The following is a 17,183-nucleotide window of genomic DNA, read 5'->3' as shown; positions in this document are numbered from 1 at the left end:
AGATTGGGTATCAAGAATAAGAAAGTCCATGGGGTAATAGAATTTTTCAATTTGAACTAAAACATCCTCAACAATACCCCTAGGCTATTTGGTGGAACGATCAGCAAGTTGTAGCACAACAGATGTTGGCTTCATTTTTCCAAGACCGAGTTGCGAGTATATAGAGTAAGGCATGAGATTTACACTCACACCAAGAACAAGTAAGGCTTGGCTGACTTCATGGGTCCTAATTTGGCAAGAAATGGTGGGACAATCGAGATCTTTGTATTTGGCGGTGTCTTTTGTTCAATCACCACACTTACTTGCTTAGTTAAGAAAGCAGTCTTCCTGACATGGTGCTTCCTTTTTGCAGTGCATAGATCCTTGATGATTTTGGCATAAGCCGACACTTATTTTATGATGTGAAGGAAAGGAAGATTAATCTTCACTTGTGTCAAGTGCTTAAGGATTTCAGCTCGATTATCAGGAAGTTTCCCAACAGGTTTCAAAGCCTGGGGAAATGGTACTTTTGGAGAGGCATTGAGTGGTGGATTATCGAGAATAACTTTTGGAGTACTGAGAGAGTTGGATTTTATGGGTGGGTCTTGCAAAGTTTTACCGCTTCTAGTCGTGATGACATTTACTTCCTTAACATTTCGATCATTAGAATTTGAAGATTGGGCCATGTGTTGGCCTTGCACATTGAATTTTGGTTGGGAAGGAAGTTTGCCTTTTTCCGGAATGGCCAAGGATTCAGTCAATTTTGAGAATTGACATTTCATTTCCTTGATTTCTTCCATCATTTGGCAATTTAGTTTGGATTGTTCCTCTATGAATGCATGAAGGGTATTCTCGAGAGAATTTTTTTGTGTATGAACATTGTATTGAGATGCATAATACGCCTTTGATGGTTGAACTTGTTGCTCATTTCTCCATTGCCCTATAGACAATTGAGCTTGGTTGGAGTTCTCCAACTGAAATTTGGGTGGTTTCTCCAACCAGGGTTGTACGTATGGGAGAATGGCTTGTTATATGCCCCAAAGGCATTGAATTGCTCCTCATAAACCCCCCCTCATTTCATTAAAAGCTAAGCAGTCCTTAACTAAATGCTTCGTCCCTCCACAAACAAAGCAAGGTTCTTGTGGTTTCGCTTGAGCAATCATGTGTGGTTTTTGGCCATTTTTCATCATTAAGACCTCAAAATTATTTTTCAAAGCTTTGAGTTGGGCCTTAATACTATCCTCTTCTCGAAGTTGATAGATCACAGATGGTTTGTGTCGGTTGGTGTTATCAATAGCACTTGGACCAGTTCAGGTGTGAGATTTTTTTTGCGGTTTCTTCGAGATATTCAAGAGCACCGTCTGGCTCTTTTTCGAGGAATTCACCATTGCATAGCATTTCTACAAACTGGCACTCACGACTCGTGAGGCCTTCATAAAAGTAACAGACCAAATGCCAGTTCTCATAGCCATGGAGCCGGCACTGATTCAACAGATCTTTAATTCTTTCCCATGCTTGATCAAACGTTTCATTGTCCTTTTGGGAAAATGTGGAAATATATCGTTTTAGACTGTTGGTCTTATGGCTTGGAAAGTGTTTCAGAAAGAAGGATTTGGTCATTTCCTCCCATGTTCCAATAGACCTAGGTCTCAAAGAGTATAACCAGCTTTTGCCTTTGTCCTTCAAGGAGAAAGGGAAGAACTTTAGTTGCACAGAATCAACATTTTTGGCTCGGTTATAGAACATGGCTACTACCTCCTCGAATTCTCTAATATGCACGTATGGGCTTTCGTTTTCCATTCCATGAAATGTGGGCAAGAGTTTAATCATGCCAGGTTTAAAGTCTAATGCGAGCATATTAGGAGGGAAGATAATGCATGAAGGTGTGGAAGTGCGAGTAGGATGGAGGTAGTAATTGAGAGTTCTTGGTTGGATTTCATCATTGCGAGCCATTGCGAATGGATTATTATCAACTAAGGTTTGTGGAGAAACATGATTGGTGGAAGGAGTTCCGGAAGGAGTGGTGGATGAATTGGAAGAAGTGTCACTAGAAGTTTCGTGATGATTCATCCACTCTCGGAAATCATAATTAAATTTATTTTATGTTTTTATTTTTTTTACTTTTTTGTTGAACTTGTTCCCAGGTAGATTTGGAGGTTTTTGGGTGATCTCTAACGCCTTACTAGAACTCCCCGAGGTTACTGAGTATGTATGGTGGATCACAAGTTAACCTTTTCGACCAAACAACCTTTAAGCAGAGTGAAATTGTTTATTTTGACAGAACAAGCTTTATTTTCTTATAGTAATCAGTTCAACAACGTAATAGTGCAAAGGTATATGCTCGAAATATTCCCAGGCTGATTGGGAAGGTTGCCAAGGTACCGCTTTAGACCCACACTTGTCTAGACAGAACTCCCCGGGGCTCCCATGTAAGTGTGAGGGGTAATGCCATCACAAACCTTATTTAACAACCAATCTTTCTAGACAAAACAATATCGGTTTCTACCATTTGTAATATTACACAATTGTTCCCAATACTAAGCGTTTTATGATTGAAATTTTATGAACAATTTTATGCAATTTCATTTATTTATTTTGGAAAACCTAAATTCTAAGGAAAACTAAGGCAAAGAAAAAGAAAAGCCTAAACTAAGGAACCTAAAGCAACAAAATAATCAACACAAAAATAAAATAAAGAATAGAGAATTGAAGTGACAATAACATAGCAAGTTTAATCTCTTTTTTTTTTTTACAAATATTTATTAAACTAAAAAAAATAAAAAAATAGAAAAGAAATAAAAAAAGAGAAATGGAATAAGAATTAACTAAAAAGAAAAAAAAAATATATATTTATATAATTCTCTTTTTATTTTTATGTAATAAAAAGAAAGGAAAAGAAAAAATAAAAATAAATATATATATTTACCTTTGTCTCTATTTTTTTTTGTTATATATATATATATGAATATTAATATATATATATAATTTTCTTTTTTTTTTGTTTTACCGAAAGAGATAAGAGATGTATAACTATTTTTTTTATTTGTTTTTTTTAATAATAATATTCAAATTAACTAAAAATTAGTAAATAAAAAGAATACAACCCACAAATACAAGAACACTATGCTAACACAATATTCATACTAACAAAAATACAGATAAAGTTACAAACCTTTTGATAAAAATTTCACTAACTTTTGAAAACTACCTCCCCGGCAACGGCGTCAAAATTTGTTTAACGCCCAAAATGTGACAACCACTAAGCGGTAGTTGTAGTAAACTCGGGCGGTCGATCCACAAGGAGGTAAACTAAAACCAAAAGATTAGTAGAAAATAACATAAAAAGTTAGTAACATGAAATAAATAAAAATGGAAATGAAAAGAGATTTGAGATTTTGGTGTTGTCTTTTATATGAAATGATAAAATAAGACAAGTGAAATAGAAGTAAGGTGTAATCAAGAGTTTGAGAAATAGAAAGGTTTCAAGAATCATCCATATGCTTGTTTGGTTACTTAGTTACTTGATTTAGAAAAATACACAAGTAAATAGTTCAGATCCCAACATTTACTTGGAAAATCTAACATTAAAGTCCATATTTTTTTTCTAACAAAAGTCCATTTGAGTTATAAAGTTCTTTACTTTAAGAACACAATGTTAATCTAATGAAAAATCTAAAAGTGACAAAATACCCTAGGGCAATAATGCAATGGAAGATTAGACATAAAATTATATATCAATATTACTTTTACTAATTAGAAGCACATAGAAAGAGCATGACTAATCCTATATACTATTAGCACAAGTAAATAGAAACAACAAAAGAGAGATGAGGATGAAAGAACATAAATAACTCAGACACATTATATTAAGAACATAGTAAATCAAAATAGCAAAATAACATCACTAGCATATGGAATCATCCCAGACCTTCCTAGGAAGATTAGGACATTATGCTCATGATTCTCACAAAATTCTAAGAAGAAAATATGAGAAGAAAGTGAGTAGAAATTTCGCTATAGTTTCTTTACTTTAAAAATTACATTTGCGTGTGAAAGAAAGAGTCCCTATTTATAGAGGGAGAAAATGACTAAAAAGAAATTAAACAACAAATGGGGTTTACACAATAAATCTGAAATATTAATAATAAAATATAATTTTTAAAAATAAAATCTTATTATTAATATTAACCTAGCTATTTTGGTGAATGCTCAATTTGCCCTTTTTCTAAAACACAAAAAAAAAAAAAGAGCTTTAAGGCTCAAAATGGGAGATTCAAGGCCCAAAGTGCACAAAAGATTGGGCTGGAAGCACTATGGCAGCTGGACCATTAACCCAACCGTGGCCAATAGAGGCGCGCCACGTGTCCAGGCTAGATGAAGGAAAGGGGCAATCGAACCGGATCAGGCGCGGGTCGCTAGGCTGGGGTGCGCGACGTGTGGCGCTCCAGGAGCGTCCTAGGTGGCACGGGTCAGGTAGGCCTCCAGGCGGCTAGACTGGGCTTCTCCTTCGGACTGGGCTTCGACTACTAAGGACAAACAACAAATTACTCCTTAAAATTGCCATCTTTAATTAATTCTTTGCATTTTTCCTTTTTTTTTCTTTTGCTTTTATTAAGTCAAAATGCAACATACTTTATGAAAATTAAATTAAAATTAATATTTTCCATTAAAAAAATATAACGAAATAAATTCAAGGAAATATTAATTAAAACTTAATTTATTTTATACTTTAAGCTTAGTAAAATGCCATTTTTAAGCACTAATCACCTCACAAGGAACGACCTATGAAACTAAACTTGTCAATTGTCAAGAGTAAGCCTAGCGTCGCCATCCCAAGAGTAGAAAATCCTAAGAAACTAGTAACGTCTAGCCTAGAAGGCAACTTGTTCAAGGTAGAACTAAGCTTAACACCTAGGAGATAGATAACTCAAGTAGTGCGAGAGTAGACTATTCTCACCTCCCGTGGACACTGGGCCTGAGGAGCTCTGGCTAAGTCTTTTGGTCTCGAGGTGCGAACGGAAGGCCGAGTACCCTGTACTGGGCCTCGGGATATCTATGACAGGGGAAGCTTGGCTAGTCGACGAGCGAGGAGCCCCAAATGTCACTATATCCCATATCTAGAAAACCCCGTGTAGCACAGACTAAGAATTTAGGTTACCTCTCGAGGACAGCGCGCGCCCGAAGAGTAGTAACCAAATCCTAATTTGTGCAACACGAACGGATACCCAGGCAGCCTACGCCTGGGCGCTTCATTAACATCACCTCCCGAGGAGGTGTAAGGTGGTATGTGTTGACGGTGAGAACTCGTCAACAATGTTAGGTCGGAAAACTCAAAGGTAAGTATGGAGATTGCTATATCAGAACTTAGAATAGACTTAAGGAAAAATAAATGCATATCAACAATGGGGTAAACATTCGTATATTGCTTAATAGCCTGAATATATAATGAATTTTTCCAACCCCTTATTCTGAGGAATGAAGATCTATTTATAGTTGGGCTCTAATGGCCCCTTATACATGGTGGTCCTTGGGGACAAAATAGTTCACGGGTACACCGTCAGAGTAGTAGCACAAGTGATAGTGGTGTCGGAGGAGTGGTGGTCAGCTTTAGTACGTGTCAGGGGTCTACAAAAGTACTTCTGCCTTGGTACCATATTATACCTCCACTACTTGTCGGGTACGGACCTCATAAGCGTGTTGAGGAAGTCCTTACCATGTACCCCTCTATTACTGCCACTACTTGTCTGGCGTGGACATCGTGTCCGTACTCTAACTCCTCTTGGTTTATAAATGTATTCCGTACCATTCTTGACTTTATACCGTATCATTGTGAGGCCTTCCCTAACCTTCCTTGAACACATGTTCAAGAGGTCCTTGACTCTACATCTCATGAGACCCACAAGGAAAGAGGTGCCTCGTTGGTGGTACTTATCTCAGGGAGAGAGATAAGACCTCTTCAACGAGGCTTGCTGCATATGCGATGAGACATGGTGCCCATGTGTGAGATGAGAGTCTCACTTTGCGAAACCATTGCCCTGCAACCCCCATGCGCGAGACCCTCTTGGCGCGAGGCCCCTCTGAGACGCGGGACACCCTCTAGGCGTGAGGCGCTGGCATGGGCGCATGAATTTTGGCTCGATAAAATTAACTTTTTGGGACATGTTGTGTCAAAAAGTGGGATTTTGGTAGATCCAGCTAAGGTGGAAGCAGTAAAAGGATGGTCCCAGCCAAGGAATGCAACTGAAGTAAGAAGTTTTCTGGGCTTAGCTGGATATTATCGACGATTCATAGAAGGGTTTTCCAAAATCGCAACCCCACTTACGGCACTCACTAGAATGAATAGTCGATTCATATGGACGGAAGCTTGTGAGAAAATTTTTATGGAATTAAAGAACCGACTAACTAATGCCCCAATCCTCACCATCCCGAATAGTACAGACGAGTTTGAAATTTTCTGTGACGCTTCAAAGATGGGACTAGGAGCGGTGTTGATGCAAGAAGAGAGAGTAGTAGCTTACGCCTCCAAACAATTAAAGGATTACGAGAAGAACTACCCCACACATGATCTAGAGTTAGCTGCGGTAGTTTTTGCCCTGAAAATTTGGAGACATTATCTCTATGGAGTAAGATGTAAAATTTTTACCGATCACAAAAGTCTGAAGTACTTCTTTACCCAGAAGGAACTTAATATGAGACAAAGAAGGTGGTTAGAATTAGTCAAAGACTACGACTGTGAAATTTTATACCACCCTGGTAAAGCTAACAAAGTAGCGGATGCATTAAGTAGAAAGACGTCGACAAGCTTGATGTTCCTTCAAGCCTTGTCCAAACCGCTACAAGAGGAAGTAGTAAGATCGGGCATAGAAGTAGTAATCGGAGGATTGTCCAATCTGACGTTGCAGTCGACTCTACTGGAGGAAATAAAAGAAGGTCAAGAATCAGATCCTCACCTAACCGAGGTCAAAGCAGAAGTCAAAGAAGAAAAAATGAAGAATTTTAATGTTTCTGACTCAGGAATATTAAAATTTAATGGAAGAGTTTGCGTACCTGCAAGAGAGGACATTAAAAATAAGATTATGAAGGAAGCTCATAACACTCCATACACGGTACATCCAGGCTCAACAAAGATGTACAGAAGTTTGAAGGAACACTTTTGGTGGCCTGGCATGAAGAAAGATGTAGCCCAATATGTAGCTCGATGCCTTACTTGCCAGAGGATTAAGGCAGAACATCAACGACCTGGAGGAGAACTACAGCCTTTGGAAATACCAGAATGGAAATGGGAGCAGATTGCAATGGACTTCGTTATTGGACTTCCACGAACAAGCAAAGGATATGATTCAATATGGGTCATCATCGACCGATTAACAAAGTCTGCTCATTTCCTTCCGGTAAAGGTGACGTACACAGGGGACCAGTTAGCGGAAGCTTATGTGCAAGAGATAGTACGATTGCATGGAATTCCAATTTCCATAGTGTCAGATAGAGACTCAAAATTTACTTCAAAGTTCTGGCAAAGCTTGCACAAGGCTATGGGGACAAGATTGAAATTTAGTACAGCTTTCCACCCACAAACAGATGGTCAAACAGAAAGGACTATATAGACTCTTGAAGATATGCTAAGAGCGTGTGTCCTGGACTTTGAAGGATCGTGGAGTAAATATTTACCGCTGATTGAATTCGCTTATAACAACAGTTATCAGGAAACCATAGGGATGGCACCCTATGAAGCGTTATATGGGCGGAAGTGTCGATCTCCTATCCATTGGCATGAAGTGGGTGAAAGAAAGTACGTAGAGCAACAAACTGGACCAAATATGGTGACGTCGACAACGGAAGTCGTTTTTAAAATTCAACAGAGGATAGCAATAGCCCAAAGTCGACAAAAGTGCTATGCAGACAAACGAAGAAGACCATTAGAGTTCCAAGTCGGAGAAAAAGTATTTCTGCGGATAACACCAATGAAAGGTGTTATGAGATTTGGACAAAAAGGGAAATTGAATCCAAGGTTCATTGGACCTTTTGAAATATTAGACCGAATTGGAAAAGTGGCCTATAAATTGGCACTGCCACCAGAGTTGTCAGATGTACATGATGTATTCCATGTGTCTATGTTGAAGAAATACATTCCTGATTCCAGTCACGTGTTGAAACATGAAGTTATCCAGGTGGACAAAGACCTTACTTATGAGGAAAAGCCTGTCCAAATCTTGGATCGAAAGAATAAGGTCTTAAGAAATAAAGAAATACCTTTAGTCAAGGTATTGTGGAGAAGCCAGGCAATAGAAGAGGCTACGTGGGACCGTGAGGATGAGATGAAAGCTAAATATCCCGATTTATTCTATATTTTCGAGGACGAAAATTTATAAGGAGGGTAGATTGTAACTCCCATTTCTTTTTACAAATACATTACAACAATTGTGAAAAATAAGAGAAGATATTTTTATTCATACTTTTGAGTGCATTACAATGCTAACCGAATGTTAGAGCTATTAAGTAAAGTGGAAGAATAACTAATGAATATGCAACTATAACATTCATGGGCATTTCATTAGTATAATACCCATAGAATGATGCTAAATACAAGAATTTTATCTAGAAGGTTAAGAGATGAAGAAGTTGTGCAAATAAATGGTCAAAGGAACAAGTATTTATAGGACAAAAACTAGCCGTTTATGACCGTTGGTGAATAGTGATCCTGACCGTTGGGGATATAGTTGTTTTCTATTATGGGATTTTAACAATTCTAAGTTGTTGAAGTAACCAACATGTGGGAATAATTAATTTATGGGTGTTAGAGAAACATTTTTCAGAAAAGTTTGTGAGTCAAAATGTTAAACTAAGTAATATAAGAAGATTGAGAAATTTTCATTTTTTTACTATTCACCGGGTACTATTCATAGTGGGTCCCACAGTGGGGTCCGCAAGGGTCCCACAGCGGGGTCCACCCCATGGTTCCCACATGATGATGCAGTAGTGATATAAGGATGACTTTAGCAAACCACCATGCTTATATTTTGAATATTTTATTTTTCCACTATGCTTATATTTTAAATATTTTATTAGCATAGTAACCCAAAATTTTCCTATAAATAGCCCTTCCAAAACTCATCTTGAATCACAAAAACCTCATTTTCTTTCTCTTACTCTACCCAAAAATCTTCTTAACACCCTTCTAAAGTTCTAAACCTCGGCGAAGTTCTGTCCGTAACGCTAGCCTACGAAAACCTTTTAGGTAAGCTCTTTCCCGAGCCTTTCACTTCAGTTATTTAGTTATTATATATACACAGATTATTTTACTATGCCGTTATAATGCCAAAATATATATAGATTGTTTTACTATGCTGTTATAATGCCAAAATTTATATATAGATTAATTTACTATGCCGTTATAATGCCAAAAGTTATATAGATTATTTTACTATGCTGTTATAATGCTAAAATTTATATATAGATTATTTTACCATGTCGTCATAATTTACAATGCCAAAAATTGAAATATAAACTATTTTTTTATGTATCGTTATAATACTAAATTTTTATAGGCTATGGTCACACTTTGGACTATTTGGACTTTTATTATATGACCTTATTCCCTATTATTATGGACTGATACTATGACCTGGACATTTCCGTATGACCATGACCACGACTTTTAGACCGGGATCTTGCCATGGACAATTATAGTATGACCATATGCCTGGACATAAAATAAACAATAAAATAAGAAGAAAAGAAAAATAGAATAACAACAACTATAAACTAAAATTACATCATGTAGATTTTATGTAAGTTAATAGTTTGTGTTTTTATCAGGAAGCTAACAATTTCGGTTGTTTTATCAAGACGCAAGGTAAGTAGAATCCTCATCTACAATACAAGTCTTTTATGTGTCTTATGTGCATTTATATGATTTATATGTTATCCTGCCATGTTCTTATGCATAAGTTATTTTCAAGAATGTTATATTTATTATGCATAAGCACGCTTAATGTTCACAAACAAGTTATTGAAAGCGTTAAAGTAGAGGTGCTGCTTGGGAGACCTAAGTCCCAAATAAGTAAGGAGGGAGATGTACGTCCCTATATAATGAATGTTTATGAGGGAGAAATTCCCTATTATCATGTTTATGTTCAGGTGGGAATGTGATTCCCTATGTAATGCCGGCAGCAGCATCCTCTAGGGCCCAAAAGAAAGGAAAGTGAAAGAAAGAAAGAAAATACATAGCATGTTGCACGTTTATTTTAATGCATATGAGGTAGTTATTCTGCTTACTGAGCCTTAGCTCATCAGACAATGTTTTGTATTGTAGGTAAGAGGCCCCAAATATAAATTGTTGATGAGTATACGTGGAGCCAACATGACTGTACATATGGGGCTGACCTGAAGGGAGTGGAGTTCTGCTATGCTATTTTATAAATAAACGAGAAACTTGATTTTATAATTATATTTCATTAAAAGTATTTTGTGAACTTTATAATTTACTTAAAGCTTTAAAAGTATTTCATGAACGTTGTAATTAACATAAAGCTTTTCAATTTATCGGTTGGATACATCTTCATTTCTACGTTAAGGTGTAGTAACGCCACAAAAATTATTTATAAAAGTATTAAGATTTGTATGTAAGATAAAGTTTTTATTTAGTTGTGAGTATTGTATGGTTTGAAGTTATGAACATTAGTTTATGTATTGTTTAATAAAGTTTTTGTAAATTCAGAATTTCAGTATTGTTATATTCAGATAAAACTTTGTTTTTACACTATATATATGTATGTTAAGAAAGGAGGTCGTTACAGTTTGTCATCTTTTTCATGACTACAATACTTGCATTATACTTGGAGGCATATAAGGCATCAAAAGATGTCATTCAACACTATTGGTTGATGAGGACCTCGCTATGCAAGATGGTCTCACACAGTGAGACCCTCTCACATGGTGAGGCTTGCCTCCTTCTCTCATTGGAGTGAGACTTTAAGAAGCCATTATTTTTTCTCTTTTTTTTTTCATATGAGGAGCTTTTTTTTTTTTTCTCTTTAAGAAGTCCTCATGGTCAATAGTTTTATGTTGAAAGGGTTCCCTTTGGGACCCCTCTACTACGTGTGATTCGTGTCTGTTGATGCACCTTGATTACTTGTAAGGATATGTTGACCCTTTGGGTTCTCGCTATCCTTTTATATATTTTTTCGTGCGCGCTTTATTTTGTGTGAGAAGCGTCCTTCTCGTCATTAGGCATAGTCCTATTTTTGCAAACGTCTTCTTTGAGACCCTTTTCATAAGCGTCTTCTTTGAGACCATTTTCATAAGCGTCTTCTCTGAGACACTTTTCATAAGCATCTTCTTTGAGACCCTTTTTTGTTTTTTTAGGGTGATCTCCCCTCGAGTCGGGACCTTTATAGGGTGATGGTCCTTGTGAAACTTCGCGAACACCTATTTTTAAGGCCCTTTTTCCCTTAGTAAGGCGACTTAGACGATCTTGACTTGGGGATCTCTTTGGGCTCCCCTTTTGTCTTCTACGATGCGGTCCCTTTGCAGGATGGGTTTGTTCATGAAGAGGTCATTTTTTAGGGACCTTTTGACTTTTTTAGATTCTATAAGGGTAGCTAGTCCTTGTAGATTCAAATGTTGTCTCATAAAGTTCACCACTTTCACATATATGTATCATAAGTACTTTTATGTATATATATATATGCCACAAGGCCAGATGCCTGTTTCGCACTTGGCCAAGCACTTATTGAGGCTCATGAGGCTAGGCGCCTATTTTGCACATGGCTAGGTGCCTGCTGACGCTCACAAGGATGGGCACCCATCTTGCACATGGCTAGGTTCCTGTTGAGGTCGGGTATAATACCTCCTAAGTGGTTTGTGGGGTCTTCTTGCCAAGTACTTTGTTTTTCATTCTCTTTGATATGCCTTGACATTTCTAGATCTCTGGAATCAGCTGGGCGACTTCTTTGGATCTTTATGGGGGTCAATCGTGATGATTTGATGAATTCTACTAGCTTCTTCTTTGAAGCCTTTTTGTAGACTTCTTCCAATTTTCAACTTGATCGGTGACTCCTTTCTCACAACATTATCTTCTACACTGAATCTTCAGATGTATTGGTAGAAGGGTGATTGGAAGAAGGTTTGCTTCCCCCAACACGCAAGTTCTTATGGCCCTCTTCCACACGTATATACTTCTGCGCTCTTTCGAAGAAGTCATCTTGGTTTGTAACCTCTCTCTTGAGCATGTTACCCCATAACTTGCTTCCTGGACGAACTTCGATTGTAACAGCCATCTTGAGCTCCGCTTTAGTTGAACTTCCCAACTTTGTTGCTTCCATATTGAACCTATGGATGTAGATCTTCAGAATTTCATTCTTGCCTTGTTTTATGTTAGCGAGGCTGGTAATGGGCATAACGTAATCACAAACTGCATGGTGTTGTTGAAGAAATTTGCCAGCGAATTGCTGCCATGACTTAATTATTCCTGACCTTAACCTCTTGAACCACTTGTATGCAACTCCTTTAAGTGTAATGACAAAGCAATGGCACTTTGCTCTGCTGTTGACCCCCTTTAACCTCATCAAGTTATTGAAGAAGTCTAAGTGATACTTTGGGTCTGTAGTACCATCGTACGGAGTCATGTGAGGCTCTTTGAAGCTGGTGGGGAGTTGTTCAACCTGGATCTCCCTTGTGAAGGGTGACTCGTAGTTGAACTCTTCATCGATAATGTGCCCCCCAGACGCTGTGACGATCTTACTTTTTTGAAGACTCCTCATCTCGGTGTCCAGCTTCTGTCGTCTCTTATTCCAGGAGTCTCTCAGCTTAGTAGGGTTTGCCTTTCTCTTATCTTTGCCCCTCGAAGGGGCTATAGGAGGTGTCATCCTTACTTCTGACCTTTTCCCATTGAGCTTTTCTCTTAGGCCAGAGGGCGCCTCTTTTGAGGTGACTTCGGCTTCGTTCTTACGACCATCGTCGTCCCTCCGCCTTTGCTTCTGGGGGTAATTCGCTGGCCTAGGTCCCTTATGGTACTTTGTCTAGGGAGTGTTGCTGGTGGAAAGTCGGGCTCTCCCATCATCTACGGGGATAGTAGTTTCCCCTCTTTCACGCTCTTTCTCTTTATGCTTCGGAAGGGGTAGGCTCGACTTTCCTTGCAGAAGGTCATTTAAAACCTCCTGCATGTTCTCTAACGTGGTTTCCAGCCTTCAATTCTTTTCATGTAACTCATGAATCTCATCTTCATAGAAGCGATTCCTTGAGCTAGAACTCACCGAGTGTACTCGGGGACTCTTGCCTAGCCTGTGTATCGAGGGACCCGGGTCTTGGTGGCCAGAGCGCGGAGGACGTGGGTGCGCTGGCGGCTCTAAATGACCTCCGTCGGGCTGGACAGCCAAGGATGATGCTTCATTCTCCTCCCTTGGGGGAGGACGTTCCTCCGGCACATCTTCATGCTTAGGTAGAGGATGGTCTTTCCTGGAAGCCCTCAATTGTTCTCCATCCAGGTGAACCTCAACATCTTGTAGTTTTCGTAAGCGTTTTGAATGCCATGGCATTTTTCCTTGCTGGAAGTGATGAAAGAACGTTGGCTTGATGCTTGTTCTTCCCACAGACGGCGCCAAACTATTGACGGTGAGAACTCGTCAACGATATTAGGTCAGAAAACTCAAAGGTAAGTATGGATATTGCTAGATCAGAACTTAGAATAGACTTAAGGAAAAATAAATGCAAATCAACAATGGAGTAAACATTCGTATATTTCTTAATAGCCTGAGTATATAATGAATTTTTCCAACCCCTTATTCTGAGGAGTGAAGATCTATTTATAGTTGGGCTCTAATGACCCCTTATACATGGTGGTCCTTGGAGACAAAATAGTTCACGGGTACACCGTCAGAGTAGAAGCACAGGTGACAGTGTTGTCGGAGGAGTGATGGTCGGCTTTAGTACGTGTCAGGGGTCTACAAAAGTACTTCTGCCTTGGTACCATATTATACCTCCACTACTTGTCGGGTACGGACCTCATAAGCGTGTTGAGGAAGTCCTTACCATGTACCCCTCTATTACTGCCACTACTTGTCTGGCGTGGACATCGTGTCCGTACTCTAACTCCTCTTGGTTTATAAATGTATTCCGTACCATTCTTGACTTTATACCGTATCATTGTGAGGCCTTCCCTAACCTTCCTTGAACACATGTTCAAGAGGTCCTTGACTCTACATCTCATGAGACCCACAAGGAAAGAGGTGCCTCGTTGGTGGTACTTATCTCAGGGAGAGAGATAAGACCTCTTCAACGAGGCTTGCTGCGTATGCGATGAGACATGGTGCCCATGTGTGAGATGAGAGTCTCACTTTGCGAGATCATTGCTCTGCAACCCCCATGCGCAAGACCCTCTTGGCGCGAGGCCCCTCCGAGACGCGAGATACCCTCTAGGTGCGAGGTGCTGGCATGGGCGCGCGAGGTGCTTGCATCACGACATGGAGGCACCTGGGCAAGGCGAGGCGGGCAGCACGGGCATGCGACACCATAACATGGAGGCTCCTGTGCGAGGTGAGGTGCACCTCGCTATGCAAGGCCTCAACGTCTCGCGAGGTGCTGGCATGGGCGCGCGAGGCACTAGCATCACGACATGGAGGCACCTGGGCGAGGCGAGGTGCTGGTGCGCTGCATGGGCATGCAACACCGCGGCACGGAGGCTCCTGGGTGAGGCAAGGTGCGTCTCGCTATGCGAGGCCTCAATGTCTCGCGAGGTGCTGGCATAGGTGCGCGAGACGTTGGCATCACGACATGGAGGCACCTGGGCGAGGTGAGGTGCTGGTGCATGACACGGGCACGTGACACCACGGCACGGAGGCTCCTAGGCGAGGCGAGGTGCACCTCGCTATGCAAGGCCTCAACGTCTCATGAGGTGCTGGGAGGCCAAGGTATGGATACGCGAGGCACTGGCATGGGCGCGTGGGACCATGGTGCGAGGTCTTTGATGAGATGCTCTGGTGTTCAGCGAGGCGCAAGGGTACGTGGCACCTGGGCCCAAGGCGATTTGGTCTTCAACAAGGTAGAGGCCTCATGAGATGCATGGGAGCAAGACTCCTAAGAGCTTGGCACTTAGGTCTTCAACCAGGTAAGGGTCTCACGAGGCACATGGACGCCTGACACCTGGGCACGAGGCGGGGGCCGTGCAAGGCCCAGGAGTGCGAGACACACAAGTGTGTTGTGAGCCTTCGAATCTTCAGAGACCTACGGGGCACCTTGTGAGTGTTGGCTAGAACGTGGTCTTGTGGAACCTTTAGGCCTAAGCGCGATAGCAGGACTAAGTGACCCGTAGCCATGTATTTCAACCAGGGATCAGAGATTTTTTTCCGTGGTGGATTTTTGGCATCCACAGTATGGAAATGATAAGATATGCACTCGAAGAGTAGTGTTGAAACCCTCGACCTCTCGAATAGTGCATACTCGGGGGACAGGTGGTTTCACATGCTAGGATCCCTAAAAGCACAAATCTTTGGATTGCGGGGGCATAAGACGCCGAGTGAAGACCAATAGTGAATTCTGCGTCAAAGTTACTTCTAGGACTATGGGCCTACAAGAGACTAAACGTGGGAGCCACCAGTAAAGTAGTTTGAGTTCTTATTCTCATGACATTCGTGTTACGTTGAATTTATAGAACCAAGTGTTTAAAACAATTTAAGTTCTTATTCTCGTGACATTTGTGTTATGTTGAATTTATAGAACCAAGTGTTTAAACAGTCTGAGTTCTTGTTCTCATGACATTCGTATTACGTTGAATTTATAGAACCAAGTGTTTAAAACAGTTTGAGTTCTTGTTCTGGTGACATTTGTGTTACATTGAACTTATAGAACCAAGTGTTTAAAACAATTGAGTTCTTGTTCTCATGAGATTCGTGTTACATTGAATTTATAGAACCAAGTGTTTAAAAAGGTTTGAGTGCTTATTCTCGTGGCAATTTAAGTTACGGTGAATTCATAGAACCAAACCAAATAAAAAGCAGGGCAAGCTGCATAATTCTTAAATGGGTGAATAATTACAACTATGCTCAGGGGCTAGAGCGATTGTTTGTCTATACCCCAATAAGTTTATGGCACACAGGCCTAAGTGCAAAAATTATAATAAGTTTTTGGGAACCTTCGCCACCAGTTCAATGATCAGATCTCCACTTGGGGCACCCCCTGCCTGAGCCGTCTCGGCAGTTGGGGTCACCTCAATTGGTTGAGTGGCCTCGGTCGATGGGGTCGCCTCAGCCGTTGGAACCACCTGGGTTGCCTTAGCAGCTTAGGTAGCTCGGAGGCGCTTGTTGAAAAGGAGCTTGTACTTCTCAGGCTCCCTAGTGAAGTCCAAGTTCATGTCCTGGTTGTGATAGCAAGCTACATAGAAGGCATCCTCGACGATAGACTCGGTCTCTTGTTTGAGCTTCTCCACCTGACACCTAGTAGAGCTGTTCATCTCCATGGCTTGGAGGGCCTTCCTCTTGGCTAGCTTAGCCCACTCGATAGCCTCCTTAGCTTGCTCCTGAAGTTGGGAGTTTTCTAGGACCACTCGGGCGATCTCGGTTGTGGCTTTCTTAGCCTCCTCCTTGGCTCGTTGCATGTCCTTAACGGCCGCCTTCATTTCCCCTTTGGCTTGCTGCATATCCTCGGAGGCCTTCTGGATGGTCTCCTCAAGCTCCCGAGAGCGTTTTTCGCTCGACCTCGAGGGCAGCTTTGGCTTGGGCAAGTTCTTCCTGGGAGCCTTTCATTTTCTCCTTAAGAGAGACAATATTATCCAGGGATTTCTGAAGTTCGTATGACTTCTCCATCATGATGTCTCCCAGGCGCTGGCAGGCCAAGGCGGACTACAAAAAAAAAATATATATAAATAAATGTGTTAGCTTAATAACACCTTATTAAGTTGAATTCAAACACGAGAATGATTAGTTTACCCAGACAGAGGCATACCGACACGAAGCCACGAGAGATGCCTCGTTACTTTTGCCGAGTTGGGAGAAGCTTCGGGCGGTCAACTAGCACATGGTGGAGCTGACCCCCTGGAGGAGCTCGACGGCAAGAGGAGCAACAATCTCCCCTAGCACGGCAGAGAACAAAGTCTCCAGCTCGGCTCGACCAATTGGAGGGACGAAGGGCCTCTCTTGGGGTGGTTTGAGTTGACGAAGGGCCTCAGCTCTCTCGTGCAAGGCTTTGTTGCCTTCTTCGACCTTGCTTCAAAG

The 17,183-nt window shown here is 40.7% G+C and overlaps 1 protein-coding gene across 1 annotated transcript; it reads left to right on the top strand.

Moving 5' to 3' along the window:
• The first annotated feature begins 6,785 nt into the window (after positions 1–6,785).
• On the top strand, positions 6,786–8,348 carry LOC133791863 (uncharacterized). Its single transcript, XM_062229772.1, has 2 exons — positions 6,786–7,396; positions 7,676–8,348. Exons 1-2 carry the CDS (start codon positions 6,786–6,788, stop codon positions 8,346–8,348), a joined length of 1,284 nt encoding a protein of 427 aa, XP_062085756.1.
• Positions 8,349–17,183: the final 8,835 nt, after the last annotated feature.

Source organism: Humulus lupulus, chromosome 7 (assembly GCF_963169125.1).
Source record: "Humulus lupulus chromosome 7, drHumLupu1.1, whole genome shotgun sequence".
Lineage (NCBI taxonomy): Eukaryota > Viridiplantae > Streptophyta > Magnoliopsida > Rosales > Cannabaceae > Humulus > Humulus lupulus.
The sequence above is the reverse complement of the archived record's forward strand: the minus strand, read 5'-3'. Positions and strand labels throughout refer to the sequence as shown.